The 17,659-nt window shown below is 39.2% G+C and overlaps 1 protein-coding gene across 1 annotated transcript in view; it reads left to right on the forward strand.

The window, feature by feature from the left end:
* ST18 (ST18 C2H2C-type zinc finger transcription factor) overlaps positions 1 to 17,659 on the forward strand; it is a 131,868-nt gene that overhangs the window by 64,652 nt on the left and 49,557 nt on the right. The window contains exons 5-7 of the mRNA XM_089776258.1: positions 8,440 to 8,636; positions 12,764 to 13,555; positions 15,949 to 16,083. Of these exons, the coding sequence (XP_089632384.1) occupies positions 8,440 to 8,636; positions 12,764 to 13,555; positions 15,949 to 16,083 (1,124 nt within the window). The remainder of the gene's footprint in view (positions 1 to 8,439; positions 8,637 to 12,763; positions 13,556 to 15,948; positions 16,084 to 17,659) is intronic.

Genomic DNA, 17,659 nt, shown 5'->3' on the forward strand with positions numbered 1-17,659 from the left:
GGGAAATCCTCCACAATGCCACTTATGGGGGAGGGCAGGCAGAGCAGTTTCCAGCAGTAAGAATGGCTGCTGTGTGCTCTGGAATGCTTAATGGGGGGGGGGGAGATCAATGCAGCCAATTGGCTTTCTCACTGTCTTCAAATTGGCCAATAGGTTGCTAGGGAAGTTCAAGCACTGTTCCACTTCCCCCAGCCCCACCATTCACCCATGCCCAGTCTGTCCAGAGATAAAGGAAAGGGAAGACTCTACACACTTTGGATAAAATGGTCAAAAATGCATATGTGCTTTAAACCTGAAAACTTTACATGGGGCTCTTCTTTCAACACAGGCAATTGTCTTATATTTTAACCTCCAGGCTTGTATTTTGATATCTGATACAGGATTGTTTTTAGTAGCTGACTCATTTGCTTTAAAAAGCTGCTCATTATAGGAAGTATTAAAATGATTTATTATGCATAACATTTAAGTATAGTTAAATAGGGGGAAAAATGTATTGGCTTTGGGCTCATAACAAAAAAAAATCGTCTCCCATTTTATGAGCCTCAGATTACCAAATAACCTTGACAGCTGAATCAGTGTTCCATGACAACAAGCAGACCATTGATAAATAGCAACAAAACTATTAGATGCTGAATTTATGAGATGAGTAATAGAGAAGCTAAATTATAGGTTTACTGTTTGACAAACTACAGCCTGACATATCTTTCCTAACGTGTGTGTGTGTGTGTGTGTGTGTGTGTGTGTGTGTGTGTGTGTGTGTGTGTATGTGTGTGTAAGTAAGAGACAGAGAGAGAGAGAAACTTTCTAATGCAATGCTAAGGAAATGGGTACTGTATGTATATCTAAGCTAATGTGCAAACATGCATGCACACACACAAACAAATATCTACATTGCAGCCTGATTCTCAAATACCTATAGTGCCCATTATCAAACACTTACATTTAGAGACAAATAGACAGGATGTCTAGATGTGAATGTATATATGTATATGCTATCTCAAATAAAAAAGCAAATACTTGAAAGGAAGCACAAACTATCAAAAGAAATGCACTTTAATAAGGAAATGTATTGTCAGATCAATATTCCACAACTATAATGAACTGACAATTGAAGTCAAGAGTATTAAACCACTACATCTAGAAAGGTAGGTTGTTTTGATTTTCCTTGAAAACAATATATGATTGTAAGTAAGAGGAAGAAAAGGTTCTTCGTAAATTATGTGAACTAGCTGTGAACATCTGTCTGATTTTGTTAAATTCAGAAGTAGCAACTTAAAAGGAAACTAAGAGCAAAGACATGAGAAATTTTCTATTGGGGTAAAAAATTTTAACACCACTGAAGAATTAGCTGAGCTTCCTAAGAAAGAGTCAGTCTCTACAATTACTGGCATCTATATTCTCAGGTATCAGGAATAAACCAATATAAAATTGGTTCTGATAAAACATGTGTATTTTAAGCAGAGACAAGGAAACTCTAGAAACTATATTGGAGAGCTGGGTAAGCCTGGCAGCCCTGGTTAGACAGAGGAATATGGTGGGCAAGCTGATGCAGGACACTGCTTCATAAAGAAAAAAGTCTTTTGGCTCTCACAATGTGCTTTGCTAATAGCATATTTGAGAAGAGTCAAATCTGTGGGTGTCTTGTGTTAAAATCAGTCGTGGTGTTCTGGATTTACAGTGATATGACTGAGAGCAGAATTTGGCCTCAAAATCTGAATTAAACAGACCTTGAAGCTGTCATACGTTTGCTTCCTCAAGTGGTTCTGTGTTGATCCATCTATACATGGAAGTGCAGAGCTACATGAAGAATTTAAACTAAAGCTGCATCTCCCTGATGCCAGATGATCATAGTTGTAATCAGCTAGATTTTCCTTCTGTTTGTTCCAAGAGTGCAACTCCTGGAGGCAGGGGACCCTGTCTCTGGTACTCTTTCTTGCCAGTGGACTCTGAAAAGTGTGAATTTGGCTACCTTTTAGATACTGTGATATACAAATGTGTTTCATGACATTTGTGCTGACATCACAGTCATGGGCTTGTAATATGTAACTAGGGAAATTCTTTGTCTTCTTTTGCTTTGAAAGATTCAGCAGATTTTAACAATAGCATGACCATCTTCCTGTCCTTCTTTCCTCCTCTTGTCTGGACCATACAGTTAAGTCTTTTTGGAAGATACAGTCAAGCCAAACCTCATCAGAGAAATAAGTGGGTGAAATTCTAGCACTATGTTACACAGGGGGTCAGATTGGATGATGTAATGGGCATTTCAAGCCTAATAATATATTAATGCAGCTTGTGTGGGAAACAGATTCATCAATGGGAATGTATCATTTCCTATACTCTCATAAATACCCTTTGAAGTATGACAAATACTTATAAAGATTTAAAAAGTCAATTTTGATAGCACTGCTGTGGTTCTTTTGACTCTTTTTTCATAATTCCAGCCTGTTTGCACCACTATTACTATTATGAGTGACACTGTACTGCAGAACTTCAGCAATAATGACTAAAACTATTTTATGCAGTTTTTTGAAGGATACATTATGCATTTCAATCTACACCACTTATCTCTGGCATGGGTGGTGTATGTGTATGTGTGTGTGATTGTGTTTGCCTCAGTGACTATGGGGCACCATTTCCAAAAGGGATGCCTATTGTGCTTTGATATTTGTAGTATGCCCTTTTCTCCAAGGCTATGTCTAGACTGCAAGCCTCTTTTGAAAGAGGCTTTTTCGAAAAATACTTTCAAAAAAGCCTCTTTCAAAAAAGAGCATCTAGACTACAGCCAGTACTTTCGAGAGAGCACCCAGGCAGCCAGGATGCTCTCTTTTGAAAAAGCACAATTTTCATTACATAGCGCCTTTTTTTTGAAAAAGCACTTTTGAAAAAAGGGATTCTCCCTCGTAAAACGAGGTTTTCCGCAGTCAAAAAAACTGACGTGTTCTTTCAAATTACTTTCGAAAGAACGCAGCAGCAGTCTGAACACGGGAAGTTTTTCGAAAAAAGTCCACTTTTTTCGAAAAAAAACATGTAGTTTAGACACACCCCAAAAGTGAAACACTACAAAATTCATAATATATTTAGCTACTGCAAGTAGTTAATATCCAGGTTTTAATGGCACTCACAGTAAGTTTTACATTCAGTAGTTAAAGAGCATCCACTGTGTATAAGATGCACTCTGGCAGTATTTTTGCATCTCCTAAAATTGCAGATCTTCATATTTCCATATCCTTCATGTTTGCAGTGGTAGATTGCCAAAAGGGTGCTTGGCCAGAAATGGATTTTTTTATAAAAAGCTTAAGTAAAGTCACATGCGACCGTCCAAGACAATCAGAACTTGAGCCAATTTAGCACACATAAGATATCTTGGAAGGATTAATTTATTCTGTTGCGCCTTGAAATATGTGTAACCAATAGGAAGCTGTTTGGAGACATGGATTTTTGCAAATCTTGCAACTAAATCAGAAAGCCAAGTACAAAATCCAGTACCCAAAAGCATTGTACAGATTTATTATGCTCCCTGGGGTCCGGAAACCAATGAGTGGATTACATTGATCTATAAATGTAGTTTTTTCATCTGTGACAGATATACTATGAATGCTATTAGTCATATTACATAGCTGTAGTCTCCTGTTTGAGAGACCAATGAGCACAATGAAAATTACTTATACAAAAAGTGAAGGAAGAGTTGAAGAATATTGTGTCATGAGGCAGTCTTTTCAGTGAAGTGTCACATCTTGACTTCTTAGCTATGATGTATCACCTAGATTGTTATGACCCTCAGATGCTAGCATGGTAGTGGCTATATTGAATATATAGATATAACAGATAGCTGACATATGACAATAAATAGATATTCAGGTCATGTCACAACAGAAAGTTATGTTTAGATCTTCTGATAACCTTCCACACCATATGCTTTCACAAATGTGAAACCACCACCACAAAATTTTACATTATTCAACCTGATGTGGAAGGTATACCATATTTCATACACACTTTTTGTGCAGTATTGCAGACCCATACATATGTATGAATAAAAAAGCTATAATCAAATCACAGGGCTACTTTCTCAGCTAGTACATTACACAACACCCATAGGCTGTGTCTACATTGGGCCACTTATTCCGGAAAATCAGCCGCTTTTCCGGGATAAGCTGCGAGCTGTCTACACTGGCCCTTGAATTTCCGGAAAAGCAACGATGCGCTACTGTACAAAATCAGCCACTATTCCGGAAAAACTATTCTGCTCCTGCTAGGGCATAAGTCCTTATTCCGGAACACTGTTCCGGAAAAGGGCCAGTGTAGACAGCCCAGTAGTCTTTTCCAGAAAAAAGCCCCGATCGTGAAAATGGCGATCGGGACTCTTTTCTGGAAAAGCACGTCTACATTGCCCACAGACGCTTTTCCGGAAAAAGGGCTTTTCCGGAAAAGCAGCCTGCCAATGTAGACGCTCCTTTTCCGGAAAAACTGAAAACGGAATAGTATTCAATTTTAAGCATTTCCGGAAATTCATGCCAGTGTAGACACAGCCATAAAGTCTAAGGTTCTGGCTTATGAGATGTAAGGAAAATATTTATGTATTTATTCGTGTGTTTATTTGTAATATTTTATAGGAACCAAATATTTTACAAATTGTAGTTCCAAGTCATTCTCATTAGCTGAGCTGTCCAACCAAAGTTTGTTGTGTATTCCCTTGAGCTAATGTAATAGTGTTTTGTCTGTAGAAATGTGACTTGGAAGCATGTTGAAAATTGCTCCGTTACAATGAGGCATAGGGCCCAAAAATCCTAATAGACACTGATATATGGGCTTAGATAAAACAGTGAATGGACACATTGTACTATCCGTGACACTGATCCAATTCCATTGGCATTGGTGGGAGTGCACTAGTGCATTGGCAATGGAGAGAGGAGTATGGCACACCATGGGTGCCAGTAGTTTATGTCTAATTTCAACCCTTGTGAGCAGATCCAAAGGTGCAGATCTATACAAATCAGTAGCAAGAATTAACTGTAAATGCCCCTAAACAAAAAGGCCTAGATTCTCATAAGGAGTGAGGGGTTGAGACACTAAGGCTACGACTACACTGCACTGCTATTTTGGGATACTATCCCATGCTTAACAGCAAGCCCATTACTTTGGGTTCACTATTCCAATGTTCCTGTAAACCTCATTCCACAAGGAGGAAGGGATGTTTCAGAATAGCGTGTTATTTTGAAATAAGTGCTATATAGACAGTGCCAAATAATGAAATAAGCTAGTTTGAAATAAGATTGAAATAAGATATGCAATTTGCGTAGCTCAAATTGCATATCTTATTTTGAGCTACAGTGCAGTGTAGACACACCCTGGCTACGTCTACACTGGCCCCTTTTCCGGAAGGGGCATGTAAATTTCAGCAGTCGTCGTAGGGAAATCCGCGGGGGATTTAAATATCCCCCGCGGCATTTAAATAAAAATGTCCGCCGCTTTTTTCCGGCTTTCAAAAAGCCGGAAAAGAGCGTCTAGACTGGCCCCGATCCTCCGGAAAAAGTGCCCTTTTCCGGAGGCTCTTATTCCTACTTCAAAGGAATAAGAGCCTCCGGAAAAGGGCACTTTTTCCGGAGGATCGGGGCCAGTCTAGACGCTCTTTTCCGGCTTTTTTGAAAGCCGGAAAAAAGCGGCGGACATTTTTATTTAAATGCCGCGGGGGATATTTAAATCCCCCGCGGATTTCCCTACGACGACTGCTGAAATTTACATGCCCCTTCCGGAAAAGGGGCCAGTGTAGACGTAGCCCCTAAGTGTCCCAGCACCTAGTTTCCAGGAGCCCAGAAAGTCACAGGAGCATACTGTGATTCAGAAAGCTTGAGTTAAGTACCAAGGCTTCCCATATAATGCTTGGGGAAAGATAGGTGCCTTAAATTTCTGACAAATGGAAAATGCTGAAGAGAGAGGTATATATTAAGCCCCTTTCAATACACACATACATAGACCTACAGTAACACCAAGCTACTGAGTCATTGGTTGTGCTGTGTCTCTCACTTGCTGTCTCTCTTTGGTTCAAATCACTTTTTCATTATTTATCCGCGGAGGAACAGCTTCAACAAGAGACACTCTGTTCATGTCTACACTACAGGCTAGAGGAATGATTCCCCTGCATACACATGCTCGCACCAGCGCTTACTGAGTAAGACTAAGCATGAGTATGAATCACAGTGTATCTACAGTAGCCTGAGTAGCAGCAGTGAAGGTAAAATGTAGCCATGCCAAGTATGCACCCACCGGTTTCAGGCATATTTGTACTCAGCACGGCTGATCTGCTGTTTTTTTTTCTGGTGCTATCATGGCTACCCTGCTATTTATACCTGTGCTGGCATGGTGAGAGCTAGTGCAAATATGTGTATGCAAATAACACCCTCACATACAGCTTAGCTTGTAGACATAGCCTGAGGGCATCTCATTTCAGAATATCTCATAGCCTAGCGGCTAGGCATTCATCTGAAAAGTGTTAAGGTATGTCTACACTACCACCCTAGTTCGAACTAGCGTGGTTAATGTAGTCGTATGAACTTGCAAATGAAGCCTGGGATTTGAATTTCCCGGGCTTCATTTGCATGTTGCCGGGCGCCGCCATTTTTAAATGTCCGCTAGTTTGGACTCCGTGCCCGCGGCTATACGTGACACGAACTAGGTAGTTCGGATTAGGCTTCCTATTCCGAACTACCGGTACACCTCGTTCCACAAGGAGTAACAGTAGTTCGGAATAGGAAGCCTAGTCCAAACTACCTAGTTCGTGCCGCATGTAGCCGCGGGCACGGAGTCCGAACTAGTGGACATTTAAAAATGGCGGCGCCCAGCAACATGCAAATGAAGCCCGGGAAATTCAAATCCCAGGCTTCATTTGCAAGTTCATATGACTACATTAACCACCCTAGTTCGAACTAGGGTGGTAGTGTAGACATACCCTTAGAGTCTTAATTCAAATCCCTTCTGGCAAAAGAGAGCTGTGAACTGGAGGCATTCCCCATACTGGACCAATATATGAACTATTAGGAAAGAGTTCTGAGATGATGGCAGCTGATGTTGCTTTGTGTGAACTTGCCTGAAGGGCCTGATCCGGTAACCACTGTCCAAGGGAGCCTACCGGATCAGGTCTCACATGTGACTTAGGTGGCCACACACCTACCTTCTCTTGGCTGGTGAATTGCTCTGAGGCCTAGGTGGGAGATAGGCAGATGGAGGCTGCAGCACACATGCTCAGGGGCAGAAATGTAGATCCCTGGGGATCTGTTATTGCATAGGCACTGAAGGAGTTTAATGTTCAGCAACAGTTTTTTGAATTGCAGTGTAGCCTAAAATGGCCTGGGTGTTATTTGCCTAAGTCTGGAGTTTAGACACTTAAGTGAATCTAGGCCATGATGACCAAAAAAAATCAGACATTGACATAGGTTTGTTCATCTTACAGATCAAAAAAAGAACAACGTTTGCCCTTAAATTTGTAAATCTTCACATTGAAAACAGCCATTCATCTTAGGATAGACTGTCACTCACCTGTCGAAGACAATCAAACAAAAAACCCACAGGCAGAGCACAAAGATTCAATCGTGTCTCTAGACCCATAAGTAGAAGGGTCCTATGGTTACAGTAGGCTACATTGTAACTGGTGGTATACTTTTCACATTAGCTGATTCTCAGGATTAGCAAACCTATATAAATCTTTTCTCATCCCTTTCTGGGGGTATGTCTACACTACCCCGCTAGTTCGAACTAGCGGGGTAATGTATGCATACCGCACTTGCTAATGAAGCCCGGGATTTGAATTTCCCGGGCTTCATTAGCATAAGCGGGGAGCCGCCATTTTTAAATCCCCGCTGCTTCGAACCCCGTGTAGCGCGGCTACACGGGGCTCGAACTAGGTAGTGAAACGAGGAGTACCGGTAGTTCGGAATAGGCACCCTAGTCCGAACTACCTAGTTCGAGCCCCGTGTAGCCGCGCTACACGGGGTTCGAAGCAGCGGGGATTTAAAAATGGCGGCTCCCCGCTTATGCTAATGAAGCCCGGGAAATTCAAATCCCGGGCTTCATTAGCAAGTGCGGTATGCATACATTACCCCGCTAGTTCGAACTAGCGGGGTAGTGTAGACATACCCTGGGTGTATTCATCTAGTGCAGGACAGGGTTTAGATTAACATATGCTTACTTGGGATTAAGGATTTTTTTTATAACCAGACTTTGGTAGCAGTGAAAGAGAAACAGTACATTGGATTTGTCTGTGCCCTGCTCTCTAGATCCAACAGCTAAAACTAAACATCCTCTAAATACAGCTGGCTGGAAGTCCAAGTGCATTAGCATTTTATCAGCCTTGGTTTTTCTGCTTGAAATTAAAATATGGGACGGTGCTGTTTGTTCAATGATGTCCAATTTGTTTTCATTATTGCCATTTTTAAATCAATGCAGTGCCTACAAATGTTCCATGGCTAAGAAGAGAAAAGCCGAAGAACAGATTTCAGGAGTTCCAGTCAATAAAAGGAAGTCCCTGTTAATGAAACCCCGTCACTACAGTCCTAGTGTGGAATGCAAAGAAGAAAATGAAGACAGAAGAGAGATGCAGGAGGGCATCAAGGTCCTGGAAACAAATGACACATCTGATACAGGTAGCAGTGAAGAATGGCTCCACATTAATGTAAACTCCCTGCCCTCAAAGAATAGAGAGCCATCAAACTGATAGCTTTGAAAAGGAATGAAGAATGATTTGGGTTCAGAGTAGATTTTAGATAATACATTGCAATCTAGACTTAACTATGGTAATTCAAAAACAAGGACCCTGTACAACATCTCCTTCTATGGTCCTCAGACACTGAGTTAAGAAATGATGTTTGCTTCTTAATATGGGCTGTCAAAGAATGAGATTAAATGTAGTGAAAAACTAGAAAAACACACTTGTAAAGACAGGAGTTTCACTTTAATTTATTCAGCATGGGCATGAGGGCAACCACCAGCTTAGCAAAGTGCTGACTTTGATACTACGTCTAGACTGCAGAGATTTTGTGCAAAAACAGCTGTTTTTGCGCATAAACTCGTGGAGCATCCACACTGCAAGTGTGTTTTTGCACAAGAAAACATACAGTAAATCAGAAGAATAGAAGGGTTTTGCACAATAGTTATTCCTCTTTTTACAAGGAATAAGCTTTTTGCACAAGTGCTCTTGCACAAAAAGGTGTGTGTGGACAGGAAACAGGTTTTTTGTGCAAAAACAGCCTATTGAAAGAAGTACAGGTGCCCTGGAGCCATTCTGTTAAAGGCAATCAGAGCTTTCTTGCGAGAGAGTATCCATGCAGTGTGGACACTCCCTTGCGTAAAAGCGCATTGCTTTTCCAATGTACTTTTGCAGTGTGGACACACTCTTGCACAAGACGTTTTTACGGAAGATCTCTTCCACAAAAAGCTTCTTGCACAAGAAGCCTGCAGTCTAGACATAGCCTGATATTTAACAAAGCAATTTTATTTATGTGACTGTTGTATGTGTTCCATTAACCTGATAATTAATTTCTACACTATTTATAGTCCCCTGACATGCACAACAATTTATAGAAAGTTCTACAATGCAGGTGCCACAAAATGGGAGTGCTGGAAGGAGATACAAATTTTTCAAAATTTAAGGGGGATCTCCTTGTAATACAATAATCTTCTTTTTTGGAAACCAAAGATATTCACATTTTTGGTATATGTCACTGTTTTAAAACTTGTAATGTATACCAATATATCTATAATGAAGGCCAACTTTATCATCCAGATAAGAGAACTATGGGTGAAATTCTGACCCTACTGAAATCAATGGAAGTCAGGATTTTATTTTTGACTAATATTCTGTAGGAGTTTCTTTTGTAATTCAGATCTGTGGGTGCATCTTGGAAGTTCCTGTGGAGTGCTAGTGGAAGGAATCCCTTTTAAAATATATCTTAAACTAGTAAGAAACTGTGCACTGATTGTCCTGTTCTGATGCATTTACTGTGCAAACTCACCACTGATTTCAGTGGCTGTTCGCACCTCCTAGGAGTATTTCTGTCTCAACACCAGAAGTCTCACAATAAGCTTTAACTGGATCTTTCTGTGCTGATTCAGGCTGTGCCTTGAAACACCACAACTTTAATGTTTTATTCTTCATTAACGTGCACACTTTATCCTGTGTCTAACTTTTGTACATCAGTAAAATTCTGAGAGCTAAACAGTGTGATAGGCATTCTAAATTAGAGTGCTTTGAAATCTTGATAGGCTGTAGTTATTCGGAGCTGTTTTGTTGAGAGAAAAAATTCTGTGGCCAGATTCATTTCTCTGGTTAAGTGGTGTAAATGTAGAGTAACTTCATGGAATATTAATGTCCTTAAGCCTCATACTGAGTCCAAAGGAAAGCTCCAGGAGGAGAAGGATGGTTCCAGTGTAGAAGACATATTCCAGATCTACTGGTATCATTAAGAGCAGAATCTGGATCTTGATGTACGTTTTAAATGCATTTATATTGTTAAATTTTCCCGGAAGATGTGTAGATGCATATTCTGGATACAGTGACTCTGTCTCTCCTTGCTTGTTGCCAACTCCCATGATTATATTATTAATCTTATACTATTTGGTATTTGTCTGAAAGACCCAGTGCATGGAGTGATGTAATTTCAAGAGATCTCAGCATTAGTTAATCTGTTAAAGTAAGATTCAAGACCTTGTGATTACACAAAAAAACTTCAACTTGTAAACCACAAAGGCTCAAAAACGGAAGGCAATAAAGAAAAAACAAATCCACATTTTTAAAAACTAATAATTTTTAAACCAATCTCATGATTTCTGGAAAGAGGGAGGAGGTTGTGAGTCATGCATTTTTAATATTGAAGTAGATAATATGGTTACTGTGATCTTTAAAGGAAGGCATGTTAATATTATTAATTGTACTTGTTCATAAAAAAAGAGACATTTGTATAAAAAATGGCCTGATGATGGGAGTACATGCATTTCCAAGCAGAGCAGGGAGACAAGCTGTTAAATCAGAGACACTTATTTGTCCGAAGTTCATTACAGAACCACAAGTAATAGCGATCATCATTATTAGTTGCCATGTGTTGAGAACATATTATATTTTTTCATTCTGATAACTTCAGAGTCTATAGCAAGAGATGGGCTGGTTAAAAAGTTACAATAAGCTTTGCAGACATTTAAAAAAATACCGAAACACGCAACTATCTGCATATAGTGCATGAGGCCACCTCTCCCCATAGGAGTCCAATTTTCTGAAGAAGAATAAGAATTAATAAATATTTTCTTTTAACATATAACAAACATTTGAACCAAACAATTACATAAACTGGAAATGACCCAAAATGCTAACAGTTTGGCATCAGCAAAGTAAAATGCATTGTGGTGCACATGTGCATTTTTGTCCCCCTTTTCCCCTCCACAATAATCTGCACTTAATAGGAATATTTTAAACTATGTAGCTAAGCAACAGAGGTAATTGTTGCTTTCTAGAGCTTTTGTTAGGCACTCTAACACAGCCCAAATATGCATAATTAGGTATAATGTCTATAAATCATTATTGTACACATGTGGGTAGTTAAGTGGATTGAGAGAATAGTTCAATGAATTGGACATATTCACTGAAAATGCTTTTTATTTGTTTTCTGTTGTTCATAATACTTTAAAATTATCATAACCCTTTACACTTTCTCTTAATAGCTCGCTGTGTTATTGAGAGAAATTTCATTTGCATTTTAGACTATGTTTAATTTATTATTTAAACCTGGAGTTCCTCTGATTCAGGAGAGGACAGGTCCATCTTATCAAATATTATATGCTTATTTATCCATTCTTCTTTCTAGGAAGTAAAATGTTAAATTTTTCAGTTTATGTTGAATAGATCCCAACAAAAGAATGCACCCTATAATCAGCATTATTGAAGGGGCTAGTGTTGTGACTAAATTCTTCCCTTCGTCCAAAAATGCTTTTAGTTACTATGGCAATATTTACTTGATCCTGGCAAACCAGTGTTGATTTTAGAGAGATAATTACCAGAAAGAAAGATGATGGAGATGTATTTTTGAGTGTCCTTGTCAGAGCAAATGTTTTTATAAAAAATTAAATGAGATACAAAAGGCATATTGTCTTCCAACATTGACACCCTTACCTCCATGCAGCCTTTACTACCTGTGGGCTGCTGCTTTTTGTCCAAAGAAAGATATTTATTAACACAGGATGTATTTCAATGGTATCTTTAGCAGTCCTTTAAGAGTCTATTCATAAAAACCACTTCTGCTTGCTTGTGCATGACCTGATGTATCATTTAGTGTGGGAACTGTAATAGTGACCAAGAGCTTGCCCTTTGTAAACTATAGAGTCATTTCAGTCAGGGTCGTTCATGAAATCTGAAATGATTTGAAAAGTAATTGGGGGCCCGTTCTGAGAAAATATTTGGGCAAGTTAGACAAGGAAGAGAGTGAAAATGAATCAAATGAATGATATGTATTCAACAAAGAAAAGTGCAAAAACATTCCATTTTCAAAGAGCTCTGCAGCCACAGTACACAGATTATACACTAACAGTAATTTCACATACTGTCTTGGTAAAGGGGGTGCTATTTTTTAAGGATTTTCAGAATATTCTTGAACATATAAACAGTGATTGTTAAATAATCCCCTTCACATTTAAGATTGAAACAAGGTTAGATCATGATTAAGTTTTTCTATGGAAAACATTCTTTTTTATTATGTGTTTTTCTCTTGTTTTTTTTTTCTTATAGAAGAAAATACTATAAAATCACTGGATGGAACCTCTCATTCAGTTGGACAAGAAAATTCCTGTCAAAAGGACAGTTACAACTCCTATCAGGACCTTGTAGTCAAATCTTTAATGAACATGGGAAAACTAGCAAAAGACGCACCAGTTCAAACAGTGAGTGAGAACCTAAATGACAGTGGCATCCAGTCCTTAAAAACAGAAAGTGATGATGCTGATGAATGTTACCTGATTAACTTATCGGAAGGAAAAGAAAAGATTTGTGTTTCTGATGAACACTACTGTTCATCTGAAGACAATGAAAGTAGTTCTGAAATTCTGGACAACGAATGGGACAGTTCCTCAAACATTTCAGAAGATACTAGCTTAAAGCCCCATATAACACAGAAATATATTGCAGGATGTAACCGAGAAGACATCCTGGATGTTCCAGAAATTAAGACTGAAGAAGCAGAGTTTGGACCCGATGAAACAGTTTGCAACTCAGAAACAGAGCTAAAAGAATCGCAGGAATCTCACGTTGTTCCTTTTGACAAGAGAATACAGAATCCATTCCCTGAAAGTGAGGAAGATGATGAGTGCCTATCAGAAACTACAGAAATTTCAGTTGACCTGGACAAAACAAAAGGGAATTTGAGTTTGCTAGAACAAGCGATAGCTCTGCAGGCAGAGCAAGGTCATGTGTTTCACAGCACCTACAAAGAATTGGACAGGTTTCTTTTGGAGCATTTAGCTGGGGAAAGGAGACAAACCAAAGTTATTGATATTGGTGGGAGACACATATATAATAACAAATGTAAGAATTATTTTGGTTACTCATTTTGGCTCAAACATTTATTCTAGATCTGGTAAACAATTTTTGAACTAGATTTTATAATGAAAGTAAAGATTCTGGAATAAGTCTTATTATTCAGCCTCATTCACAACCAGAAAAATTGAGATCTACATTCCAAAATGTTTATTGTTTCTGATGCTTTGAGATAATCTATGAAAGGGAGAACACAGTTCCATTTTCAGATACTACCTCAAATTTGTAATGCCAGAGTTTTAAAGGATCTTGTTTTGATCTGCAAACTGGGCAGGTTTAATATGGCACTCATTGATGGAGAATAATTATGGAACATCAAAAGATATCACTTTGCGCTCACTTTTCCTGCCATAAGAAATGCTAGATTAATCTTTCTCAATGATTTTCTATTATAACTACAAACTTAAGCAGTAGTCACAAATTGCCATGTTTGCTTTGATAAACACATCTAGTTACTTTGCTGTATACAGTATTCCCTAGAGTACATCTCAACATTTACTTCAAATACCAACATTTATTTAGTTATTTAATGCAATTAGAATCTAAAATAACTGGCAATTTTTAAGGGTGACCACTGTACAATCCCTCATGTACTGCTTAACAAGAATACGTGTGTATCTGCTTCTTTTGTTGCATGCAGCTTTCCTATTAAAATGTCCTACATACATACTCATCAACCTCCTTCCTAATTTTCATATATTTATTCTTACCTTCATTGGCTCAGATGACCATAATGAGCTCAGACCAGATTCTGATCCTTTTTCTCATGTGGAATACCAACTCTTATTCCAAGAATAGTCACATTGGAGTCAATGTAGGTGCTACACAAGGTGAATAAGAATGGCAGAATCTGGCCCTTTCTGAATATTTTTAAGCAAACACTTGGCTTGCAGTTTGGTTCAGAGATAACCTTCACAGAAAAAGAGCTGAGCTTCCCTCACTCTGCTTCTTCATGTGCTCCATATGCTCTGACAGCTTTTTTGCTTTCACCGTACTCTGGTTGGGATTTTTTTCATTTACAAAATCAAATGTACCCATTATTTCTTATAACAAATGTGTTGGGAATGCCACATCCTTTCAGTTTCTAAATTTGTTAATTTGTCCCATGCCAGTTACATATACTTGTTAGCTCTTTCAACTTACATTTTTACAAAGCATGAATTTAAGATTAGTGGAGGATTAAAATACATGATTTTTTGTTTGTTTGTTTTAGGGCCACTAGTTTTTCTGTCTGCTATTGCTATAAACAATTTCGACCAGCGACTTCTTACTATTCATCTGCTGTGACTCTAATAGGCACTGCGGTTCCTTGTTTATGTTCATTCTGTTTTCTTTCCTCCATATTTTTCTTATGTAAAGACTTGCCAGAAAGTTTAACCCCAGAGCTGCTTTTGGTTCTACATTGTAGCCTAATAAAATATCCTATTATGTGGCTGTAACATGGCTTTGACTACAGATGTTTGTCTCCCCTGAACTTTGGCAGTCAATCACAGATTTCTCCGAAACCACCCTCAGAAATGTATACATCCACTTGCTATCTGTCTCCACTTTTGAGAGTATCAGAATTACTTCCCTCCCTTCTTGTTAGATTCTGTAATCAAAATCACAATAAACACTGTCTAACCCGTGCTTCCTGCAGACTGCTAGTACCCTGCAATTGGAAGTTGAAATATGCACTAAGGAGCCCAGGCTCTGCCTCATTGTTCATTGGTAGATACAGAGGTGGGCTGAGACAGTGCCCTTTGAAAGAATATTGGTTATTCCATGTTTGCACTCTCATTGCGGGCTGATCTACAATGCTGCCATGTGTAGCAGAGGGAGCTGCCTGCCTAGCCTCTCATATGTAAAGTAGCATGTATTCAGTTTCATAACAAAGGACCAACAACCTAGAGATCTGTGATATTTAAGGAACAGCTCCTGGTAGCAGTGCTTTTTGTTTGTTCGTTTGTTTCATCCCTCCGCTTTTATTTGGTGATCCCAGTTTCCTGAAACCTGGCATTAACTGCATAAAAGATTGTTTCCATTTCGATATTTATTCCTTTTCAGATCTTTCTGTTGGTTGCAGATGCCAGCTTTCTGGCTCACTGGATGTGGCTTGTGTCCTGCTTAAGGCTCTGAATGGAATAAATGACATCACAATCCCAAAAGCCGCATATGTGTAGTACACAATGGCATACCAGGAGGTGAAAAGCATTATTTAAAAGAGAAAATGTGAGATTCAAAAGAGATGCTTCGATTGCATGAGTACTCTGAAGGTTAAAGCCCGGGGAGGAAATTGCATCTGAAGTATAGCAGAGTTGGGTCACACTTCTAAAAATCACTCCACTGAGTGCAGGCAGGAAACCATAATCAGACAAAATCTTTATTTGATTTTTCTGCAGATTCACCCAGGCCTGAAAAAAGAGAAACCAAATGTCCCATCCCAGGATGTGATGGCACAGGGCATGTGACTGGTCTGTACCCACATCACCGCAGTCTCTCAGGCTGTCCACATAAAGTCAGAGTGCCACTGGAAAGTGAGTATCATCCTACAGCACAGACAGTAACTGAATCAGGCCTAAATCGCTAAGTTCAAACCAGGCATGTCATGTAAACGTTCAGGGCTGGATTATAGCTAGCTCTGTGCAGGTGCACAAGACAGGAGATGCTTCAATAAGCTGTTACCACTCTTGTGCTCCTGGGCAGGGCATAGTCACAATCCCTGTCCTTACACATGTGGCACTCAAGGCATGGTTAAAGCCTGCACCAGTAGAAATGCCAGGCTTCCCAAAAGGTGTGGAGAGACAAAGGTCATAGCCACACATCCGTGAACAAATTGGGCATTATAACTAGGCTGTCACATAGCCCAGACTGAGTTTGCTGTTTTCTCTTTTCATATAACTGGCATGCTAGGTAACTGGTCTGCCCCTTTCCCAGGGAAACCAAAAGGGTCCCCTCCACCAACCAAGGAGAGGGATTCTGGCAGTTACTTTACAGCATGCCTTTCTCCTATGACTGTGTTATGCTAATGTACATGTAGCCAGACCAGCTGGAATTCCCCATTCATTTCTTGCTATGCCAGTCTGATTACATTGGTTTGTGCTGGGTATGTTGTCTTCTGACATGATGCACTTAAATGATATATAATAAGCCAAAATGGAATGTCAAACTATTAGTTTGAACAACTTAGTCTGCCTGACTGTTATTTTTTGTTGTTGTTTTTGTTTTGTTTTTTACAACTACAAATTAAAGGGACACTTGCACTTTACCAGTGTCCTCTTCTTAATTGTAGCTTTCTTTTTTTTTTAAATCTGTATTTATGGAAACATCTCTGGAGCGAACCAAGCTGCTGCAGTTGGAAGGCCTCAATATTAACTTTTTTATAAGCAAGGCTTTGCTAATTATCACACTTCCAATCAGCTCAGTACTGTTCTGTTGGGTGCAAAATGATTATCTGTAATCAAAATTTGCTTACTAACTGAACAACCCGGTTGATTAACAATCAGACAATCTTTTGAGTCAGTGTGCACCCAAAAGAATAGAGTAGAGCAGACAGCATGAAGGGAGGTGTGGAAAGCTATAGAATTATGTTTTACTTCACTCTTGATAAACACAGATCCACAACAGTTACTTTTGTTGGGGAGAGGAGAAATGTATGTACAATGGGTCCTATTCGTGCAATAGTCATCATAATGGCTTCCACTGGCATAAATGCTATCAGAGATCCATGAATGTGCAAACTACTGCCTGGGGATATGGTCCATTGGTATAAGGTGGATTTGCACCTACATACAGAGCAGAAGAGTGTAAGGGATGCAAATTAAAGTGGGTGGAGTTAGAGCCAAAAGAGGTGTGTCTGGGACAGATGGATTTTACACTCATATAGCATCATCTTACTCCAGCATAAGAAGTGAAACATCATGATGTAATTTAGAATTTGCCCAACCACTAATTTAACCCAGGTAGGGACCATTGGATGTTACACTATGCTAGTGTAGCCTGGGCCTCTCCACGTCATCTTTTCTCAATTTCTAAAGTTTCATTTGAGCTAGAAAATGAAAAATCAAATGACAAGCCATTGTGCACTACACTCGAGAATATTTTGTGTTGCAA

Source organism: Pelodiscus sinensis, chromosome 2 (genome assembly GCF_052426305.1).
Source record: "Pelodiscus sinensis isolate ZL-2025 chromosome 2, ASM5242630v1, whole genome shotgun sequence".
Taxonomy (NCBI): domain Eukaryota; kingdom Metazoa; phylum Chordata; order Testudines; family Trionychidae; genus Pelodiscus; species Pelodiscus sinensis.